This window comes from Neltuma alba, unplaced genomic scaffold, assembly GCF_004799145.2.
Source record: "Neltuma alba isolate B1F8T4 unplaced genomic scaffold, ASM479914v2 tig00001126_pilon, whole genome shotgun sequence".
NCBI lineage: Eukaryota > Viridiplantae > Streptophyta > Magnoliopsida > Fabales > Fabaceae > Neltuma > Neltuma alba.
In genome coordinates this window covers 11620-34592 of record NW_021632342.1, presented here as the reverse complement: position 1 = coordinate 34592, position 22973 = coordinate 11620, and the positions used below count along the sequence as shown (strand labels likewise).

The window sequence follows — 22973 nt, the reverse complement described above, 5'->3', positions numbered from 1 at the left end:
GTTATCTGCACATTGTATTTGGCCTTAAATATAAGATGTTACCTTTTCTTCTAAATGTTAATTCATTCTGTAAAATATTTCTATTAATTACACATATTAAGAGGATTTTCATTTCACGGTATTTATGACCAGAAAGATGTTTTAGGGAATTCAATTCATATTTATTATAAATAATTAACTTAACAAACTGTTTTAATCTGTTTAAATTAGTTAAATAATTTTTATATCAAAGACTAGAGATAGTATATATACACACACACATAATAAATATAAGTTTCTTATTGTATTTTATTTTACTTTTTTTTTTTGCCAAAACTTATTGTATTTTATAAACAAACTTATTTCAGGGGAACTTCTCATGCTATACACATACTCGAGGGAAATGACTTTTTTTTTCTTGAGTGGGAAATGCTAAGAAAAGAAAATAAAAGAAAAGGTGGCGGCACACTACTTTAATTTAATACTTCTCCGATTCTAAATATAAGATTTTTTTATAGTGTAAATTACACTATAAAAAGAGTTTTGTATTCATAATCTTTTTTACAGCGTAAATTAAACTATAAAAATAATTTTATATTTAGTAACGGAAAAGTATCAATATTTTTTACTTTAACCGAACTTTGATCGAGGACACGGTTTTTGATAAGAACGTGTTCGCCTTGTGTTAGATATTGGAAATTAATAAAAATATATGAAACTCAATTTCATGAATACAGCAGAATGAGCAGATTGAGTTACAAGCCAATTTAAGTTGATAAGTAACATGAAGTCCCATCCTTTATTTAAGCAAGTTGTTAGCTGTTTCGATTCCTAACTTTTGGGCATAAGCTTAATGGGGAGAGATCTGTGATTATAATAATATTCTTGGTTCAGAAATGCGTATATAGATTTGATTTTAGCTAGTTATTTTCCTGAAATCCCAAAAACCACCTTTTAATTAAGTTACAAGATTAATACTATCTTTAGCCTATCTCATTTTAGTTTTAATTTCTGAAAATCAGTAATTTTAGTCCTAAAAACCTTATTTCAGAAACCAAAAATATTGTTCTAGAGGATAAAAAGTCTTTAAGTAAACCAAAATAATGTTAAATTTTAAAAACTAAAATTACAGGAATCTTATCAAAATATGGTACTACCTCCTATCTTAATTATAAAAACTGATTGACTAATTTGAAAAGACTAAAAAAAAAGTTAAATTAGTTATTTGTAATAAATAAGTGTTATCTTTCCTAAAATATCTTTAATAATCAAATATGTTAGTTAGGGCTACCATTATTAAAATGATTACCTTGAAAAAAATACATAAATATCATAGATAAATTATATTGAGATTTTATATTTAGAACTAAAATAAAAATCAAATGAGATTTTATATTAAGAATAATAAGTAGTACTATTAATCTTAGGTATTATTCTTTTTTTTTTCCTTCTTTTCGCCCAAAAAGTTCAATTGTTACTCCTACCATGGGACCTCTGTCCCTAAAATATCCAATAATTTGATGTCCTCAGAGACGAGGGCATTTCCCTGCATTTTCACACTTCACTTTCTTCGATGGGACCACGAGGGATCCACTCACATCTTAGGCTCTTTTATATTATATTATCATGAAACATCAATTATTGTCCTCTTCCATGAATGAAAATCAGAAAATGATATATATATATATATATATTCCTCAAACTATTAAAACAAAAGGCATCAACATTTAGCTTATAATTAATAAAATCAACAGACAATATAATGATTAATCTTCTTTTTGTCGTCACATAAGAATTATTAATTAGGTGGATTTGTATTGTTTTATACAAAGTACAACAAACGGATTATATTATTCATAATTTGTGATGCGAGAATCATACAACTCATAATAATAATTATTATTATATTTTATTATGTTGATGCATCATATTGACATAATTTAGTGTGATTTGATGGTGACCAGAAACGGGGCCGTATATTTATGCTACTACGGAACAATTCAACACGTATGAAAGCAAAATAATTTAAAATGACAAAAAAAATTAAATAAAGAATGAACATGGCTTTTAATTTTTATTTTTATTTTTGCTTTATAATAAGAAAAGGGTAAGTTCACATCACTGTGCTTTAGCTGCTCGGACCTAAATTCTGCATGATTGTCGTGTAGTGTTAAACTAATTAATCCTGATGGCCTCTATATATTATTTAATGATGATATACTAATCTCGTTTATCTATGTCTCATCAAATAATTTATCCATTTATATATATTTTTTCAGTTTGGTTTAAATTAAATGAAATGATTGTTATGCCCAAATATCGCCACCCCAAGATGCATGCGCATAAAGGAAAAAGTTAATAAAGTTGTATTTAAGGATAAAATGTGGGATTAGAATTTTTAAAAGTTACTCTATCTATATATTATAAATTAAAAAATGTTCGGATTTGAAGTAAATTACTAGACATATATTTATAAGTTCACATTTTATGGTGTGAAAACAAACATTTTAGGCCATCCCACGTGAAACATGACATTCACTGATTGGTGAATAACTTTAGACACAGACTCAGAGTATACATGCATGGCTGCCACTTTTCCTTGCAATTTTATCAATTATCTTAAAGGTCCCCCCCCCACGTGGTCACTGTTCAAAGTCAAGACATATTTCCATGATTAAAAAAAAAATTACATAATTATTTACGGACCGCTTGCTATTAATATCCTCATATCGGTAGTGAAATTCAAACTCATGATATTGTGATTTATGAACCGACTCGTTATCAATTAGACTAATTTTTATTGGCAGAAGGGAATATTATATAGCTTGTAATTAATAATTACAAGTATAATAATATCAAATTTTATCAAATATGAATGATGAACTTATTTATTTGAGTGTGACATTACAGTCGCAGTAATTAAGAGCTTGGATAATTAAGAGTGAAATCTCGGTTCTGGCCTCTGGGTGAAATGTAATAGAAAAATTAATAAGAAGCAAATTAAATCACGTCTGTCCTTAAGCTCAATAAAATAAAAGGAAAAAAATCATGTGATGGGGGCAATTTTCAAAAAATAATATATATATATATATATATATATATAGATTTGTGATGAGTAGATTATTTTCTTTTATTTTATATATGAGGCGAAGGGCACAAACCGGACACTTGTACTCCAAGTGATCATTAAAGAGATTTTAGCTAATTATTTAAATACTTGATTACGTGGGTGGACAAAAAAAAAATACTTGATTACGTTGAGATATAACAAATACATTGTTCGTCCGTTATAAATATAAAATTTATTTTATAATATAAATTATACTATAAAATAAATTAAGAGGGAGTACTATTTAATAAGGATTATATACCTTGGCCTGAATAAAATATGTAGCGGTGCGTGGCAGGAATTAAAATAAAAGATATGGTCACATGGGGTGCTTTATCTATCTTCAACACCAAATGTTATTCCTTCGTATTTTATGAGCCCCTAAGATTTCACTTAATAATGAGATAAAATTTATTTTTATTGTTATATTGTATGAGTTAGATTATTAAACATACATTTGTAACATATACTATCTCCGATTCTAATTATAAGACCTTGTTTATAGGATATAAATGAGATCTTATATTAGGACTAGAGGTAGTATTTCAATACTATCTCTGGTCCTTAATATAAGACCCTATTTGACTTTTATTTTGGTCCTAAATATAAGACCCCAATCCATTTTGTCTTTTATATTTATACATTTTTTCCAAAGTAACCCTTCTAATAATAATAGTTCTAGTCAATACATTTGATTAATAATACTCATCCGGTCCTAATTATAAGACCCAATTGACTTATTTGAGGAGATTAAGGAAGTAAGTTAAGTTGGTTATTTATAATAAATAAGTGTTGTCATTCCTAAAATATCCTTGCTAATTAAGTATATTGGCTAAAACTATCATTATTAGAAGGATTATCTTGGAAAAAAATGTATAAATATAAGAGACAAAATGGATTGGGGTCTTATAATTAGGACCAAATAAAAAGTCAAATGGGGTCTTATAATAAGGATCGGAGGAGTAATATTTTAAGAAAGACAACACCTATTTAGAACAAATAACTAACTCAACTTATTTTCTTAATCTTCTTGAATTAGTCAACTAGCTCTTATAATTAGGATCGGAGGTAATATAATATGATGACAAAACAATATTAATTTGTAGAAAATAATGTTTTGGCAACCGTAAAATGCTCTAATATATAGCAGCGTCAAAAGACAATGTTTTATGTTCGAGCGTGGTGTTAAGAAGTTTCTTTGTGAGCACGTGTTTAATTCTGTAAAATAAAAAGGAAAAAAACATTTTATACATATTGAATTATTATTAATTAATGCTCGTGTGTGTGTGTGTGTGTGTATTTTGTAATTTTTACATTTGAGATTTAGTTTTACAGTAGAATCTTATGGGCGTGAATCACGTTCGGAACACGACAAGGGAAACAGACAACGTTCTAGGCTGGTGCACTATTCCACTCTGAGGCCATCTCATGCGGAACCAGTTTCGGTACTCATCCATTTGATGAGCACTATAAACTCATCAGATTTAAATCGTTTATATCTTATTTGAACAGTTCAGATTTAAAATCTTTAATTAATTATTTTTAAATAGAATAAAATATTTTTTGAAAGAATGATAGTTAAAATATCATTACTATTTTAGATTCTATATATATTAAAATAATTATTTTGAATAAATAAAAAAAATCAAATCTGAACCACCCAAATAAGATATGAACGGTTCAGATCTGATTAGCTCATGGTACTCATCAAGTAGATGAGCACTGAAACTGGGTCCCCTCTCATGCGGCATCCTGTTAACTATGCAATAAAAGCGGGTAAAAAAGATGAAGAAAACGTAGCTTTTTTTTTTTTTTTTTTGCTGTTGGCGGGTTACCTCGAGGCATTGCTAATTTAATTGGTAAATATGTGATTTATATTTTGTAAAATATAAATCTGAATCTCACTATTAGTATGATGAAAACTTTGTTGATAAATAATACCACATCTCGTACTAATTATAAAATTTTATTTATAGACTATAAATAAAGTCTTGTAATTAGAACGGAAGATAACATAAATATTATTATAAAGGGAAAATCCATTTTAATAGCTGAAATATGTGAGAAGAAGGTTTTTTGTCACAACAAGGAAAGGATTATTAAAAATCATTCGATGTTACATACATACATACATTTTCTAATCCTAATTAATTACTCTTCTGGTTCTATTTATAAGGCATTTTCAACATGTTTTATATAGACCAAGAAAAATCTTAAACTGCATTAATTCTTCATTAAAATATAGTAACTTTCCCACTTTACCCCTATTTAATATATACATTTTTAAAAAAAACTATCTACATTATAATAAATGAAGGACAATATGATACATTTATGGTAAAAATTTAATGAAGTAACTTATAAATAGGATAAAAAAATCTTCTCTCTTTGCCGGAGTATATGCTACCAAAGATTCATATTCGCAGAATTATTGATGATGAGGGGGAAAAAAAAACTTATAATTCAACAAGGACGCGCATAATTCAACAGCGATGTGCTTGACAATCTTATAAAATGAAAAATTGAGTTAAATATTAAAAACATGATGGTATAATAGCAAGAAGTGCTCTAATGATGGACATGACGACAACCAAAATAACGGAGAACGAAGAATAACATTTAAAACGTCATCATTATTAAAAAAAATAAAAATAATGAAACGACGCCGTGTTAGTCAGGGATCCCATGCGACACAGAAGACTGACACATTTTACACGTGGAGAAGAGGTTAAAAAAAAAAAAAACCGGATCAATGCCGGATCAGCATCTTCATCATCGTCGTCGTCTTCGTCTTGGGCTCTATAAATAGCCACCATTGCCTCATCTGCAAACTCACCACAACTCAGTTCAGAAGCTTAGTCAATATTAAGTGTCTGGTTTACTAGTGAGAGAGAGAGAGAGAGAGAGAGAGAGATAAGAGCATCAAGATGTTTAACGCGGGGCTGAACTTGGTGCCGGATATTCTGGGCGGCAACAAGCATGGCAAGATCAAAGGCACGGTGGTGCTCATGAGCAAGAAGGTTCTTGACTTCAACAATCTCAATCTCAACGCCGGCATCAACATCGGTCTCGGCGTGGCCGGCTCCGTCTTGGACGGCCTCCGCCAGTTCTTGGGCGGCGCCGTTTCCTTTCAGCTCATCAGTGCCAATAAGGCCGATCCCGGTAAAATCTACCGTCATCCTCCTCTCCTTACTTGTATATTTACTCATAGATCAGCATTAAAAGCACAATGAACTAGAAAGAAACACATCATACTCAGATCCACTTTCCTGTTCAAAATTAGAGCAGAAAGCTTTCAGTTTCAACAATTAGATGGCGCAAGCTTTAATTTGCATAGAACTTCACAATCTTTATTCTCAAAGTTCAATAATGGCTGTTTTAACAGGTTCTATGCAACATATGTAGTATTGTGTGTGTGTGTGGTCTTAAAGAGAGACCACCACCACCACCACCACCTAATGCACATAAGAGAGAAGCTGACTGGTTTGAGTTAAAAGTTTTTAAGGATCCGATCCACCCTACTGTAGAATGTTTGAACAGTATTTTAATGGAAGTTTTTGGAAAAAAAAAACTGTTCTCATCATGTGTCTTTAATTTCTTTTAATCAAAATAAAAAAAATATAGAGGGAACGAGGTTTTGAATTCCAAAAGATTAAATTAATGACAGTTAATCCCCGTAAAACATTTTTTTTTTGAAAAAGGAGTTGCAAATATGATTTTGAGTGTTGCCTTGGTTTCAAATTGACAGTTATATTTAAGATTTAAGTATCTTATTTATAATTAAGATTCCTAAATTTACAGTAAATACCAAGCTTCCATTAAATCTAGGTTGTCCAATCAGTTCCACCCCATCAACCCCACAGATCAAAGTGAGATCAATTTTCTATAAAAAGAAAAAAAGAGAGGAAAATATCAATTTAATGGAGATCGAAGACCACCTAAATTATTTTACCCCAGTGGCTAGCTAAAAAAGATAGAACAATAATGAAAAGGAGTCCACAAGATTAAAGTATGGACACTGCAACATATAATATATGAGTTATTACTGTTTATGCCATTCGGATAAGAGACATATAATTTATAATATATTCCTTGTGCGCGTGGGCTTGCACGAGGCCAAATCATGTGCTCACATCTTTTTTTGACCACAATAAATAATTGTCCAAATTAATATATCCACATCACTAATTAAATAACTCACCATATCCCTTCTGTGATAATTATATACATGTCTAATAATGATATGTTTTGGCAATTGTTGCTTTTACCAAAAATGCATCTTGGAACTATTGCATTTGGTTATTTACGGAGTGTTTGAATGGAAATCAAAATATAGTTTAAAAATATTTTTACAATATACGAAATAAATATTTAAAAAAATTTATCTTATTTTACGAAAAATATTTTTTAAAAGCACTTTTAGTTGTTGCCAAATAATTTCTTGTGTTCCGATAATGCTTGCAAAAGAAGAACCATGCATGTATTTGGTAGCATTTTCAAATTGCTTATTTGAAAATATCAAGATGAACAAATATTGATTAGATGTGGCTATTATGTATTTTTTCAAAAAAATTTAAAAAATAAATGTGAATTATTATAATTATACACACAAAAAAATTTTTATTTTAATTTCATTGTAAAATATGTAAAAAAATTCATGATAATTATTAATTAGGAACAACTATTAAAAAAAAATCTCTCATTATCAAATTCATTGCTCAAAGGTATTTCATTTTGCACACTTAAAAACATGCTATGTATATCTGTAAAAGAGTTGTGCATAAGTTTTTAAACAAATTTTAAAAGAGGTTGAGTAATAAATTGTGTAATGAGGGATTTTTCAGCCATTTTTTCTACTCATAATTTCCAATTAAAGTGCTCTTATTTTACTAATTTTATATTATATCTGTAAAATTATGTAGGAAATGGGTTGGGAAAGCTTGGAAAACCCGCGTCGCTGGAAGGGTTTGTGACCACGCTGCCAACGCTCTTGGAAGGACAGAATGCCTTCAGTGTCCACTTTGATTACAATGAAGACTTCGGAGTTCCTGGAGCCTTCGTGATCAGGAACAATCTTGTTACCGAATTCTATCTCGTCAGCGTCACGCTTGACGATATCCCAAATCATGGAACCCTCCACTTTGTTTGCAATTCCTGGATCTACCCTGCCGGCTATTACAAGAGCGATCGCATCTTCTTCGCCAACAAGGTCTGTAAATCCTGGTTCAATTCCTTTCTAAATTTTCACTGTTTTGTTCTTTCAATTCAACACTGAAGTTAATGTAAATTAATTTATTGAACGTATTGCATTTTCAGGCATATGTTCCTAATAAAACACCACAAGCTTTGGTCAAATACAGACAACAAGAGCTCATTACTTTAAGAGGAGATGGATTCTCACAACTCCAGGAACACGATAGAGTCTATGATTATGCTACCTACAATGACTTGGGCTGGCCAGATCTCAACCAGAGCTTTGCCCGCCCTACTCTTGGAGGCTCTTCCGAATATCCTTACCCACGTAGAGGAAGAACTAGCAGGCCACCGTCTAAATCAGGTTGGGCTTAGGGATTCAAATACATTTTCTTAATTAATTAAACAACTCTGATTCTTTATTGACGTTATGTGGGTTTTCTTTTGTTTTTTTTTTTGGTTTTTTGTACAGATCCTAACACTGAGAGTAGACTTCTTCCTGGAGTTCAAAACTTCGATATCTATGTTCCAAGGGATGAACGATTTGGTCACGTTAAATTGTCGGACTTTCTGACCTATTTGCTGAAATCTATTTCTCAAGATTTGAAGCCATTGTTGGAATCGGCATTCAATTTCATGTCCAATGAGTTCGAGAGCTTTGATGAAGTCCGCGAACTCTATGAAGGTGGATTTCAACTGCCTCAAGATGTACTTAAGAATATCAGCGAAAAAATGCCTCTACCTATGCTCAAGGAAATCTTCCGTACTGATGGTGAACAATTTCTCAGATATCCTACTCCTAAAGTTATTAAAGGTATATTGCTTTTCTTTTTGGAACTTCAAAGAACATTACTAATTTAAAGGTGGTAGCCAGGGCATATGGTTTAACTGGTAACAAATGTGGAAAACTTAAGCAATTGTTATTGACGCTTTGCTAATTTGGAGCAGAAAACAAGTCTGAATGGATGACTGATGAAGAATTTGCAAGAGAAATGTTGGCTGGTGTGAATCCAGGTGTAATTCAGGCTCTCCAAGTAAGTGAAAAAAGTGGTCCTCAAATTAATCTACGTCATGTGTTCAAATTTTGTTATGCTGATGTTGACAGATTTATGTTGAATTAATTACAGGAGTTCCCCCCAAAAAGCACTCTGGATGTTAGGGTCTATGGTGATCAAACGAGCAAAATAACCAAAGAGCAACTGGAGCAAAATATGGGTGGAGTGACAGTGGATGAGGTAATGATATAGTTTTGAGATTCACAATAATCATGTCAAATGAAGTATTGGAACCGTAGACCAAAGAGCATATCCTTTATAATCTATTCTTAAAGCACATTTGCTGAATCATATTCTGTTTGGCAAACAGGCACTCCAAGGCAAGAGATTGTTCATCTTAGACCACCACGACGCATTCATGCCATATCTGAGGAAGATAAATGAAACTTCAAAAAAGGCTTATGCCACTAGGACGATTCTTTTCTTGAAGGACGATGGGACTTTGAAGCCATTGGCTATTGAGCTAGGTTTACCCCATCCCGATGGAGATCAACAAGGCTTTCTAAGTAGGGTCGTCTTGCCTGCAGATCAAGGGGTTGAGGGTACCATCTGGCTGTTGGCTAAAGCCTATGTGACTGTAAACGACTCTGGCTATCATCAACTTGTTAGCCACTGGTATAAGCTCTATCCATGAGATCAACCCAGATACTTTAATCAATTATATGATATGGGCTTTGTTATTAATATGTTTTTATGCATTGCAGGCTAAAAACTCATGCAGTCATTGAGCCATTTGTCATAGCAACTAACAGGCAACTCAGTGCTCTTCATCCTATTTATAAACTTCTCTTTCCTCACTATCGTGACACGATGAATATAAATGCTCTTGCTCGACAAGCCTTGATCAACGCAAATGGAATTATAGAGTTGTCATTCTTGCCTGGACAATACTCGATAGAGATGTCATCCAAGGTTTACAAGAACTGGGTTTTCCCTGATCAAGCACTAACAGCCGATCTTATCAAAAGGTAATATTCAAGTGCATATATAAACCACAAAAATGGGTTTCACGCTTTCTAAATGCTAGTTTTAGACACTGAAAGGGGGGAGGGGGTTAAAGGGTCTGAAAGTTTGTCATGATCTAAAGATGAAAGATAAGCTAAAATATTAACCCTGTTAGTATTTCAACATATTAACCTTTTATTTACTTAATTCAGAGGAATGGCTGTTGAGGATCCAGAATGTCCTCATGGGCTTCGCCTGGTGGTAGAGGACTACCCTTTTGCTGTGGATGGACTTGAGATATGGGCTGCTATTAAGACATGGGTTCATGACTATGTTTGCTGCTACTATGAGAACAATGAAGATGTTAAGCAAGACCCTGAACTACAAGCTTGGTGGAAAGAACTTGTAGAAGTTGGTCACGGAGATTTGAAAGATCAGCCTTGGTGGCCAAAAATGCACACTCGTGAAGAGCTTATTGAAACCTGCACTATTGTCATCTGGACTTCTTCAGCCCTCCATGCAGCTGTCAATTTTGGACAATATCCTTATGGAGGTTATATAGTAAATCGTCCAACTCTCAGCAGGAGATTGCTTCCCGAAGAAGGAACCGCAGATTATGAAGAGTTGAAGACAAACCCAGAGAAAGCTTTCTTGAAAACAATAACACCAAAGTTGCAAACCCTTGTTGACCTTTCGGTTATAGAAATATTATCAAGGCATGCCTCTGATGAGGTCTATCTTGGGACAAGGGACAATCCTAACTGGACTTCTGATGCGAAGCCATTGGAAGCCTTCAAGAAGTTCGGAAAGAAGCTGGAAGAGATTGAGAAAAAACTGATAGAAAGGAACAACACAGTGACACTAAGAAACAGGGTTGGGCCAGTCAACATGCATTACACCCTCTTGTACCCTACAAGTGAGGAAGGACTCACCTGCAGGGGAATTCCAAACAGTATCTCTATCTGAAGAAACTGTGGGCGGCTCCTCTACCAAGTGTGAAAGTTAATAATCCTTTGTTTTGTTGTCCTCTGTGTTTCAACTACTGTTGTGTGTTGTCCATCATGAGAGCAGCTGGGAATGTGTTCGAGTCTTTTAATGTTTAATAAAATGAATAAGAGCAGTTCCGCTTTTCTTTATTTGAGGCAAACCACGTATCATGAAACTTCTAATATTAGTTGCTTTAGCCTATGCTTGGATCACTCATCCAACTGCTGCTTGCCAAGCTTGGCCTCTTGGTGGTATATAACGCATAATGCAGCTTTAAGCACATCGAGATATGAATGGTGCAGCCTCCGAGTACTTAAATGACTAAAGCGCCCCCCTACCCTCTTTTTCTGGCGATAAAAACTAGTGTCCCACGTTAGACTAAGAGCTAAAGGTAGACTCGTTCTAACTGAATTGCTACAAACATAACGGCTAGGATTCAAAACTTCCAATCACTTGTTTAAGAGAGGAAAGCTTCCCTGACTTGCAACAACCTAAATTGGTATTGTTCCCTTCTTTCTACGAATGCTCATGATTATCAGAATTACATACTAAAGGTCACCATAGCAAAGAGAACAAATTAAATGGGTTACTTTTCTACGCCGATTAAAATATTAGCGTCAATCATCGTTACCAATCTTGTAAAGTGATGTACTCTTTCGGTCTTTAATATAAGACTCATTTTTTAAATTGGTTTTGATCCTAAATATAAAACCATTTTTCATATTTATCAATTTTTTCTAAATTACCCATATGGATACTCCCTCAACCATAATCACGTAAAAGAGGGAGATGAGGTATTAAAAAAGATGATTATAGTGTTTTAGGAAAAATGTGTCATTTTTCTTATAATTAACTAACTTACCTGATTTTTTTTAGTATAATCAAATTAGTTAAATAGATCTTATATTAAGGACAAGAGGAGTATTAATTTCTGGGCACATAAGCAAGTGGTCCACGTTACTGTGCCCTTTTTTTTTTTGGACCTTGCGTCCCTGTTACTGTGCTTGGAAGTATTAAACGCATGTGATTTGTTATTATTATTATTATTTTTATCTTGTTAAGAGAATCAATGAGATGGGGTTCACGTGATTAAAGGCGGGATTTGCAAAGTTCAACATCATCCACTAATGAGTAATTAATCACAACTGAAAACCGAATTTAGAGATTTTGGTGTTTCGATGTCTTAATCGCGTGTATCTATGTGACTTTATTAATTGCTCATATCATAAAAATTGTACAGTTTTTTGTGGTAATACATTAAAAAAAAAATCCATCTCGTTGATCCAGAGCTTGGACTTTTAGCTACGCCTTTCATCATCGCTACAATTATGTAACAATTTTTAATATCTATTGATGCTACACTTGATCTTAGCCAAAAGGCTGAGAAAACTATAGTATTGATATTTATTGGTATGCTAATCAAAGTCTCATTAAATTATGACGTCGGATTTGTCGCCAAGAAAAATACATCCAATTAAGTAATTAATTTGATTATTAATTAAAAGAATTCTTTGGTGATTCCCTTGTAATATCTTCTATTCTTATAATAAGTTTCAAAAAACTAATTTACCGATAACGAATAATTAGTTAAAATTAATTACAAATAATAAATAGGTTAGAAATATAATTTTGTTTCCAAATGTGCCCTTTTAATAAATTAGAAAAAGGATGAAAGAAAATGTATGAAGAAATGTGATAAGAGGAAAATAATTAAGGGCAATATTGAAAAAATACATTAAATGTTAAAACAAACCTAAATTGAAACTTATAAAATAGATCACATTCCTTTTTAAATTTAAAACTTATAAATAGGATCGGTGGGAGTATATACTCCTTCAGGTCATTTTTATAAGAGTATGAAATTAGTCATTTTTATAATATCTAACTTATGGTTGCTTAAATATTTAATATGTTTTTACCATTTTTGCTCCTAATTAAATTTATATATTGCATTAATTAAAAGGTTTATTACATTCTCTTTCATACTTTTTTTTCCTTACTTGCCCCTTATAAATAAGGACATGCTTGGAAAAAAAATTATTTCTTACATATTTAATACTTTTAACTAATTTTAATTATTTTCTTAAACATCATATTTTAGTTATTAGTCACTTGTAAAAAGGAGCGGAGGAAGTAGTTGTCATCACCACTAATAAATAGTGATAATTTATTGTAACAAACTTAATAATTATATTTTGTTTATTTCTTAATGATGATATTATGTTTTGTTTTTTATGTGTATTATGATATTTTACATTTTATTCACGTGTAAAGTAGCACGGTCATGGTCTAATGATTAAATTAAGATTCAAATGGCCATCATATCACAATACACCTAATACATCAATTGTTTTTCACCACTTGCCCCAATGTTGTATGCACATTTTTTAATTAATAATTACAATACTATCTTTGAAGTAAAATGCATTAAGAAATTTCATGTTTTCAATTGTCCTTCCTAGCCAAGAGTAGATTTGTTCTTTATCATATTGTATTCTTGTCTGACTTGGATTAACGATAATATATTCATTAATTAAGTTGATCATGTTAAACATGACACAAAAAACAATGATCATGTTTAACCTGCATTAAGGGTTATTGTATTCAATTGATTAATTTTCGTTTTATGTCATTTTCAGGTGAATATTTAAACTTTCTGTCATTTGTCATCACGCAAACATTTGGCTCGTGAATTTGTTTTTAATTACTTTTAATATTTTTAATATTTAAAGTTTGATTATATAAAAATTTTAAAGGTGACCAAATTTAGAGAAATTAAAATTAAATTTTTTTATTTGTGTTGCAATTTCTTGTAAGAATTAAAAATATATATATAACACAACACAGTTGCTCTAAGCTGAAACTTAAAGAACCAAACGTATATTTTTAGCCAAATTTAGATAATATAGTTATCTTCTTCTGCCTCATCATATCATTAAAAAAATAAAATATTCAATTCCATCCAAAATATCTCCGTCTTCAACATGCGGAATAATTATTTACTAAATTGTGTCATTTTCGCATTTCCATCCAAAAGTAAAAATATATACTCTAGCATAAATGACAAAATATGAGTAACCGTATTATTTTTTATAATTCCATTACCAAAATTTAGGAATCCACAAATTAATCATAAAGCCTCTGTTTAGAAATAAAATTAATTGAAAAAAGAAGGTAAACGAATAAAAAATTCACAATAATATATGTAATAAAATTTTTTGAAATTATTGTTTTTGCATATGACCCCCTAGGGGCCTAACCAACTAGAGAAGATATCATTAAAAAGGTAAGTGGACGTTAAAATATTGAGAATGCGAAGTGGACGTTAAAATATTGAGAATGCGAAGTGGACGTTAAAATATTGAGAATGCGAACATCTCTTGGTTGTGAGAGAGTAGGTAGACGTTAAAATATTATATGCCAAAGTACTATATTCTGAAACTTATCATTTCACGGATAGGTTTGGTTTTTCCTGGTAGTGAATATTAGAAAAATAGGAATATTATTTGAAAAGACCGTTATTGTACTTTGGTAAAACAATGGTTAGTTTAATTGGGCTTTGTTTGGATGTAAATATGATTCCCTCGTAGTCAATCTCGTGTCTTGTTTCATGGAAGCCAAAAGGCACGTTGTGCACATGGAGTTATCAGAAAGGCCTTTGAAATTACTTAAAACCCATCACGTCAACATATATCTCATTCATCTTTACCTACCCACAATGATCACCTTCCACTCTATAAATACCCACCACGTCTGGCTCTGCTTCATCGAACAGATTCAGAAAAGCTTCTCTGAGGGAATTGCCTAATCTTCGATTATATTCTTGTTCTAGTTACTGTTAAGAAGAAGGAAAGATGTTAAGTTCAGGAGTGAACTTTGTGTCTGATATCTTTGGTCACAACAAAGGAAAGATCAAAGGAACAGTGGTGTTGATGAGCAAGAAGGTCTTGGAGTTCAATAATTTGGACCTCAAAGCTGGAATCAACTTGGGTCTTGATGCTGCCTCCTCTATCTTCGATGGTCTTCATCAAATAATTGGTGGAGCTGTCTCTGTTCAATTGATTAGCTCCACCAAAGCTGATCCTGGTTCGTTCTAAACTTTTCACCATTGTTTTTTTAGCATGCTTGTCTGACTGGGTCAGATTCAAGTGTTGTCAAACTCAGCTAGAGTATCTCGTATTTAAGATTTCCTGTTTAAGCAGTCAAAGCTGCTTTCACTCCCATAATAGGATCAAGGTTTGTTGGTTAATCATTATTTTTCTCCATTTTTTTTTGGCATATCTCTTTTTCTCTCTAACTATAAGACCATATATAACGGATCAAATTGAACATAACAAGATGAAAGCTAATTAAGCTTCCAATTAAGTGATGAATTCACATGATTTTGAAATTTGAGCAGGGAATGGTTTGGGGAAACTTGGGAAGGCTGCACCGTTGGAAGGTTTCATTCGGACATTGCCAACGTTGTTGAATGGTCAAGCAGCATGTAGGGTTCATTTTGAGTACGATGATGGGTTTGGGTTGCCAGGAGCTTTTGTGATCAGAAACAATCTTCACAATGAATTCTTTCTTGTGAGTCTCACACTTGATGACATCCCCAATCATGGCTCCATCCACTTTGTTTGCAACTCTTGGATTTATCCTCGTACCAAGTACCAAACCGATCGCATCTTCTTCGCCAACAAGGTACGTTAAATAATACATATTCAACATTTCAACGTTATTATGAAATGTTTTATCTCTATAATGATTTTTTTTCTCCAGTAGAACTATCAGCTGAGGAAGAAATTAATTAATATTTATATTGTATAGGCATATCTGCCAAGTCAAACTCCAACGCCATTGAGGAAATACAGAGAACAGGAACTCAACACTTTAAGAGGAGATGGATTCTCAGAGTGCAAAGAATGGGATAGAGTCTATGATTATGCTACTTATAACGACCTGGGTGATCCTGATGAGAAGGAAGCCCTAGCTCGTCCAACTCTTGGAGGCTCTAGCGGTTATCCTTATCCTCGTAGAGGAAGAACCAGCAGGCCACCTAACAAATCTGGTAACACCTAACTATATATATGTGTGTGTGTGTGTGTGTGTGTGTCTTCTTCTCGCTGGTTTGATCATTTTTCTACCTATTATAATAAGCAACAAGCTAGTTTTGGTTGTTTGTTCATATTTTTAGTTTGTTTCGATCGATGCTTGAACAGATCCGAGCACTGAGAGCAGGCTTCTTTTCCTGGTTGAAAACTTCGATATCTATGTGCCACGAGATGAGAGGTTTGGGCACACCAAGTTATCAGATTTCTTGGCATATTTGCTCAAATCTGTGGCTCAAGATCTGAGGCCTTTATTGGAATCAGCATTTAGATTATCAAATGAGTTCAAAGACTTCGATAATGTTCGTGATCTTTATAGTGGTGGGTTGAAGCTTCCACACGACTTGTTTAAGCAATTTAGTGAGAAATTGCCTATTCCATTGCTCTCTGAACTTTTCCGAACTGATGGAGAACAGTTTCTCAGATTTCCTACTCCCTCGGTCATCAGAGGTAAATTAATTAACCATTTGTATCATCTTAATTAAGTAACTCTTGATAATGGTTTAAAGGTATTATTTTATATATTTATAAGAAAATCCAACAGAGTTTACTTCTGTACAGCACCTGGAATGATGTGACTTGGTACCAAAAATGAAATAAAAAACGTCTTTGTTTGGAAGCATGCTTCTTGGAATAAAGTATACTGAGAAGTCTCTCTCATCTGAAAATAATAAAAAAAGATGAAGAGAATAAAAACTTTGAAAGTCCTATCCAACTAACTTATTTGGTTTAATGACGAATGAGCTTCATGTACAATCAGATATAAAGATCAAAATATATAGAAAAGTTGTATGCATTTGAAAAGCTATAATTTTACGCTTTCTGTCACTTGATGCAGAAAATGTTTCTGGATGGATGACTGATGAAGAATTTGCAAGAGAGACGCTTGCTGGTGTGAATCCTTGCTTAATCCAGGGTCTCCAAGTAAGTTAATCAGAAGAATCTAATTTTAAATCTAAACAATTAAACTTCATTTTCAACTGACATAAGGAACAAAAACATTATATATATACATGTGATTCATGTTTTCAAACAAAAATGCACAGCAAATGATTCATGTTTTCATTATAGTCAAACGTTATATGATTAAGTCTTTTTAAAATATGTAGTGACATATTAGTGAGTATTTTTTTTTCAAAAGAAAGTTGATTGGGACCTAACCCTTTTACTCAATTGATGGTCCCACAGGTAAATGTTTGTAATAATTATCATAATTTGCTTAAATAAATTAATTGCAGGAGTTTCCCCCAAAAAGCAAGCTAGATGCTAGTCTCTACGGTGACCAAACCAGCAAAATAACCAAAGAACAATTGGAGAAAAACATGAATGGAGTCACAGTGGATGAGGTAAGTGATAAATCTTATGAATCACAGCAATATAAAATGTTAACTAGAAGATGATAATTAAACTCTCTCTCTCTCTCTCTCCACACACACACACACACACACACAGAGTATATATATATATATATATATATAAATCACGCCTTTATATATATGTTTCATAGGCGCTCACCAGCAAGAGATTGTTCATACTAGACCACCATGACGCATTCATGCCATACCTGAGACGGATAAATAGTGAAACTGGAAATAAGACTTACGCCACAAGAACAGTCTTTTTCTTGAAAGATGATGGAAGTTTGAAGCCATTGGCCATTGAATTAAGCTTACCTCATCCGGATGGAGACCAACACGGTGCTGTTAGTAAGGTGATCCTGCCTGCCGACCAAGGCGTTGAGGCTACCATCTGGCTCTTGGCCAAAGCTTATGTAACTGTTAACGACTCTGGCTTCCACCAACTTGTTAGCCACTGGTATATATCTATAACCTCTGAGAATTTATCAGATAAACACAAATTAACTAACTTAATTAGCCATTTGGGAATCATGATGATGAGTTTATTAATGAAATGGATTGTGTTTTACAGGCTAAATACACATGCAGTTATTGAGCCATTCATCATAGCAACGAACAGGCAACTAAGTGTGCTTCATCCTATTCACAAACTTCTGCACCCTCATTTTCGTGACACCATGAATATTAATGCACTGGCTCGACAAGCTTTGATCAACGCAAATGGCATTATAGAGTTATCATTCTTGCCTGGGAAATACTCCATGGAGATGTCTTCTAAGGTTTACAAGGACTGGGTTTTTCCTGATCAAGCCCTACCTGCCAACCTCATTAAAAGGTAATAATCCAAAAAAGTTTTTAAATTAACTTATATTCAGGCATTACATGTATTATTAACACTTCGTTTTCTTGAATTTAGAGGGATGGCAGTTGAAGATCCAACTTCTCCTCATGGACTTCGTCTTGCAGTAGAGGATTACCCTTTTGCTGTGGATGGACTTGAGATATGGGATGCGATTAAGACATGGGTTCAAGACTATGTTTCTTGCTACTATGAGGCAGATGAGACTGTTAAAGCAGACTCTGAACTACAAGCTTGGTGGAAAGAACTTGTGGAAGTTGGCCATGGAGATTTGAAAGATAAGCCATGGTGGCCTAAGATGCAAACACGAAAGGAACTTATTGAATCTTGCACTATTGTCATATGGACTGCTTCAGCTCTTCATGCTGCTGTTAATTTTGGACAATATCCTTATGGAGGTTACATTCTGAACCGTCCAACACTGAGTAGAAGATTCATTCCTGAAAAAGGAACTGAAGAATATGAAGAGATGAAGAAGAACCCAGAAAAAGCTTTCTTGAAGACAATAACACCAAAGATTCAGACACTAATTGATCTTTCAGTGATTGAGATATTGTCAAGGCACACTTCTGATGAGGTTTATCTTGGGACAAGGGACAGTCCTGATTGGACTAGTGATGTTAAGCCATTGGAAGCCTTTAAGAAGTTTGGGAAGAAGCTTGCTGAGATTGAAGAAAGGCTCATAGCGAAGAATAAAGATGAGAAATTGAGGAACAGGGTTGGGGTTGTTAATGTGCCCTACACTTTGCTTTATCCCACAAGTGAAGAAGGGCTCACGGGTAGGGGCATTCCAAACAGCATCTCCATTTGATCAAAATGTCTCAACTTTTTGTTCACAAGACAATAATTATCATGTTTGATTTTCATATTTCTGTTTCATAAAATCTTGTACTTGGTTGCCAATAAAAGGCCGGTTGTGTTATTTTTCAATAAAGTGCCATCTGAAGATGAACTTAAATTTATTATATGTGCTGAAACAGATACTTGATGCTACTGTCTGTAATGTAAAAGGCCTCAAAAGTAATGTCTCGTTCCTTTCTGATCTGATTAAATTTACAAGGAAATATACTACTCATTATTGTAAATTTATATATATTTCATGTAATTTAATTAACGGATAACTTCAAATAATTTTGTGTTGTAGAAAATAAATGATGATTTTATTAAATTGTAACAATAATAATTGTTGGTTCTCGGGCTAGCCACACGTGAAGTGATGCCTATTGCACAATGCACATTGGGTCGCGGTTTATCATAAATTGCAATTTTATAATGTCTTGGTCCTAAAACTTGATTAAATTCATCATTTATTAGTCCCAAATTGTCATTATACTCCAACATATAATGGTTCCCGTTCATCAGAGATATTTTATTTTACAATTAACATCAAGCAAAAATCGTATTGGTAATTAATTAGTGTTCATTCGACATTTTTTCCCCAAAGCATGCATTTTACAGAGTTTAAATAAATCGTATTTCTCATAACATGGCATGTTATTAATTAATTTTATATCCATATTTTCATATTTATAAAATCTATAATAATACACCTTGTACTATTATTTTTATTTCTTTGCTTCCCCTTTTTTATTTTTATTTTTATTGACGTTGTGCTTTAGATGTTCTGAAAAACCATTACTCCCTCATGGAGATGTTAGAGTTTGTTGTTGCGTGTCCTCCTCTTACTGTTGTTATCACTCAACTTTTTTTTTTTTTTCATGACTCGTGTTTATTATATTTTTAAATAAAGGATTTTAATTTACAATCTTATACTTTAAAAAATTTAAGAAAAATGTTTGTTGTCATTAGATTACAAGATTTTGATTAGGGAAAATTGCAAATAAAGACCCCTCAATATATAAAATAGCAATCAGGGACCCTGAATTTGATAAATTGCTCACAAGGACCCGGTCTCAATTTGCAATTATGAAATCATGGTCAAATTACCAAAATACCCCTCTTTAATTTTTTTTTCCAAAAAAAAAACACCATTGCCTCGCCGGCGCCGGAGTTCCGGCCATCGGAGCTCCGCCACCTCGGCCGCCGGCCGCCGGAGCTCTGATGCCGGCGGCCGGATTCCGGCGGCCTTCCTTTTTTTTTTTTGAAACTGTTTTTTTTTAAAATTGGGGGGAAGTGAGGTTGGGGGGATTTGATCCCCCAACCTCATGCTTCCCAAAATTAGGAATGACCATTGAACCAACAAATTTTTGCTAACATCATAATATAAAAAAAAATATAAGTTAACTCATTTACTCTTGTTCCAGGTGATAACAAGAATAGATTTGAAAATAACAAGTTCTGATTATAAAATAACAAGTCTGGGATTAAAATTTAACAATACGTTTTTTTTTTATAACAACACACTCTGTTGCAGGTGATAACAACAATATATTTGAAAATAACAAGTTCTGATTATAAAATAACAAGTCTGGAATAAAAATTTAACAACACGTTTTTTTTATAACAACACACTCTTTTTCAAGTGATAACAACAATACATTTGGAAATAACAAGTTTTGATTATAAAATAACAAGTCTGGAATTAAAATTTAAGAGCACCCTTTTTTTTATATAACAACACATTTTATTCCAAGTAATAACAACAATACATTTGAAAATAACAAGTTCTGATTATAAAATAAGAAATCTAAAATTAAAATTTAACAACACATTTTTTTATAACAATTAATTATTTTATACTTTTGAAAAATAAATTATTTATAACTTATAAAAAGTATTTTAAATCTATTTAATTTGCTAAAAAAATAATTTTTATCTCCAATTTATAATCAAAACTTGAAGTGTAATTTATTATAGATTAAAAATACTTTTTTATTGTTCAAATTTATAAATAAAATTTAGGGAAAATGACAACACACTTTTTTAATTTTTTTTTAAAATTTTTTTAATCTATATATCTATACAACTCATTATAATATTTTTATATTATTTCATTCTTTAAATATTAAAATTTATTATTAAGTATTTAAATATTATAGTATAATTTATTATTTCATTCTTTAAATATTAAAAATAGTTTTTATATTTAAAGAAAAAAATAGTATTTTTAATTATAAATTAGAGATAAATTTCATTTATAAATTTAAGCAATCAAAAAGTATTTTTAATCTACAATAAATTATACTATAATATTTAAATACTTAATAATAAATTTTAATATTTAAAGAAAAAACAGTATTTTTAATTATAAATTAGAGATAAATTTCATTTATAAATTTAAGCAATCAAAAAGTATTTTTAATCTACAATAAATTATACTATTTATAATTTATAAGAAGTAGTTTGATTTATAATGAGTTGTGTAGATATATAGATTAAAAAATTTTTAAAAAAAATTAAAAAAGTGTGTTGTCATTTTCTCTAAATTTTATTTATAAATTTGAACAATAAAAAAGTATTTTTAATCTATAATAAATTACACTTCAAGTTTTGATTATAAATTGGAGATAAAAATTATTTTTTTAGCAAATTAAATAGATTTAAAATACTTTTTATAAGTTATAAATAATTTATTTTTCAAAAGTATAAAATAATTAATTGTTATAAAAAAATGTGTTGTTAAATTTTAATTTTATATTTCTTATTTTATAATCAGAACTTGTTATTTGCAAATGTATTGTTGTTATCACCTGAAATAGAGTGTGTTGTTATAAAAAAACGTGTTGTTAAATTTTAATCCCAGACTTGTTATTTTATAATCAGAACTTGTTATTTTCAAATGTATTGTTGTTATCACCTGCAACAGTGTGTTGTTATAAAAAAAACGTGTTGTTAAATTTTAATCCCAGACTTGTTATTTTATAATCAGAACTTGTTATTTCCAAATGTATTGTTGTTATCACCTGAAACAGAGTGTGTTGTTATAAAAAAAACGTGTTGTTAAATTTTAATCCCAGACTTGTTATTTTATAATCAGAACTTGTTATTTTCAAATGTATTGTTGTTATCAACTGCAACAAAGTGTGTTGTTATAAAAAAAAACGTGTTGTTAAATTTTAATCCCAGACTTGTTATTTTATAATCAGAACTGGTTATTTTCAAATGTATTCTTGTTATCACCTGGAACAAGAGTAAATGAGTTAACTTATATTTTTTTTTGTATTATAATGTTAGCAAAAATTTGTTGGCTCAATGGTCATTCCTAATTTTGGGAAGCATGAGGTTGGGGATCAAATCCCCCCAACCTCACTTCCCCCCAATTTTAAAAAAAAAAATAGTTTAAAAAAAAAAAATAAAGGAAGGCCGCCGGAATCCGGCCGCCAACGGCCGAGGCAGCCGAGCTCCGGCAGCCGGAACTCCAGCGCCGGCGGCCGGATTCCGGCGAGGCAGGGGTGTTCTTTTTTGAAAAAAAAAATTAAAGAGGGGTATTTTGGT

The 22973-nt window shown here is 31.8% G+C and overlaps 1 protein-coding gene and 1 pseudogene across 1 annotated transcript; one reads left to right on the top strand and one right to left on the bottom strand.

Moving 5' to 3' along the window:
- Positions 1–5958: 5958 nt before the first annotated feature.
- On the top strand, positions 5959–19411 carry LOC114750850 (uncharacterized). The gene is made up of 18 exons (XM_028939488.1): positions 5959–6250; positions 8011–8297; positions 8405–8645; positions 8754–9095; positions 9230–9315; positions 9409–9516; positions 9647–9951; positions 10041–10304; positions 10494–11236; positions 15112–15354; positions 15668–15954; positions 16081–16321; positions 16473–16811; positions 17200–17285; positions 17600–17707; positions 17869–18176; positions 18291–18554; positions 18636–19411. The coding sequence occupies exons 1-18, from the start codon at positions 6016–6018 to the stop codon at positions 19387–19389; spliced, it is 5241 nt and encodes a 1746-aa protein (XP_028795321.1). The 5' UTR covers positions 5959–6015; the 3' UTR covers positions 19390–19411.
- LOC114750986 (uncharacterized) lies at positions 12496–12661 on the bottom strand (annotated as a pseudogene).
- Positions 19412–22973: the final 3562 nt, after the last annotated feature.

Excerpts from the sequence above, each read along its gene's own strand:
- LOC114750850 (XM_028939488.1), top strand. The coding sequence starts at position 6,016 with ATGTTTAACGCGGGGCTGAACTTGGTGCCGGATATTCTGGGCGGCAAC. Across the intron at positions 6,251-8,010 it reads TGCCAATAAGGCCGATCCCG|GAAATGGGTTGGGAAAGCTT; the intron begins GTAAAATCTACC and ends AAAATTATGTAG. Across the intron at positions 16,812-17,199 it reads TACTCCCTCGGTCATCAGAG|AAAATGTTTCTGGATGGATG; the intron begins GTAAATTAATTA and ends CACTTGATGCAG.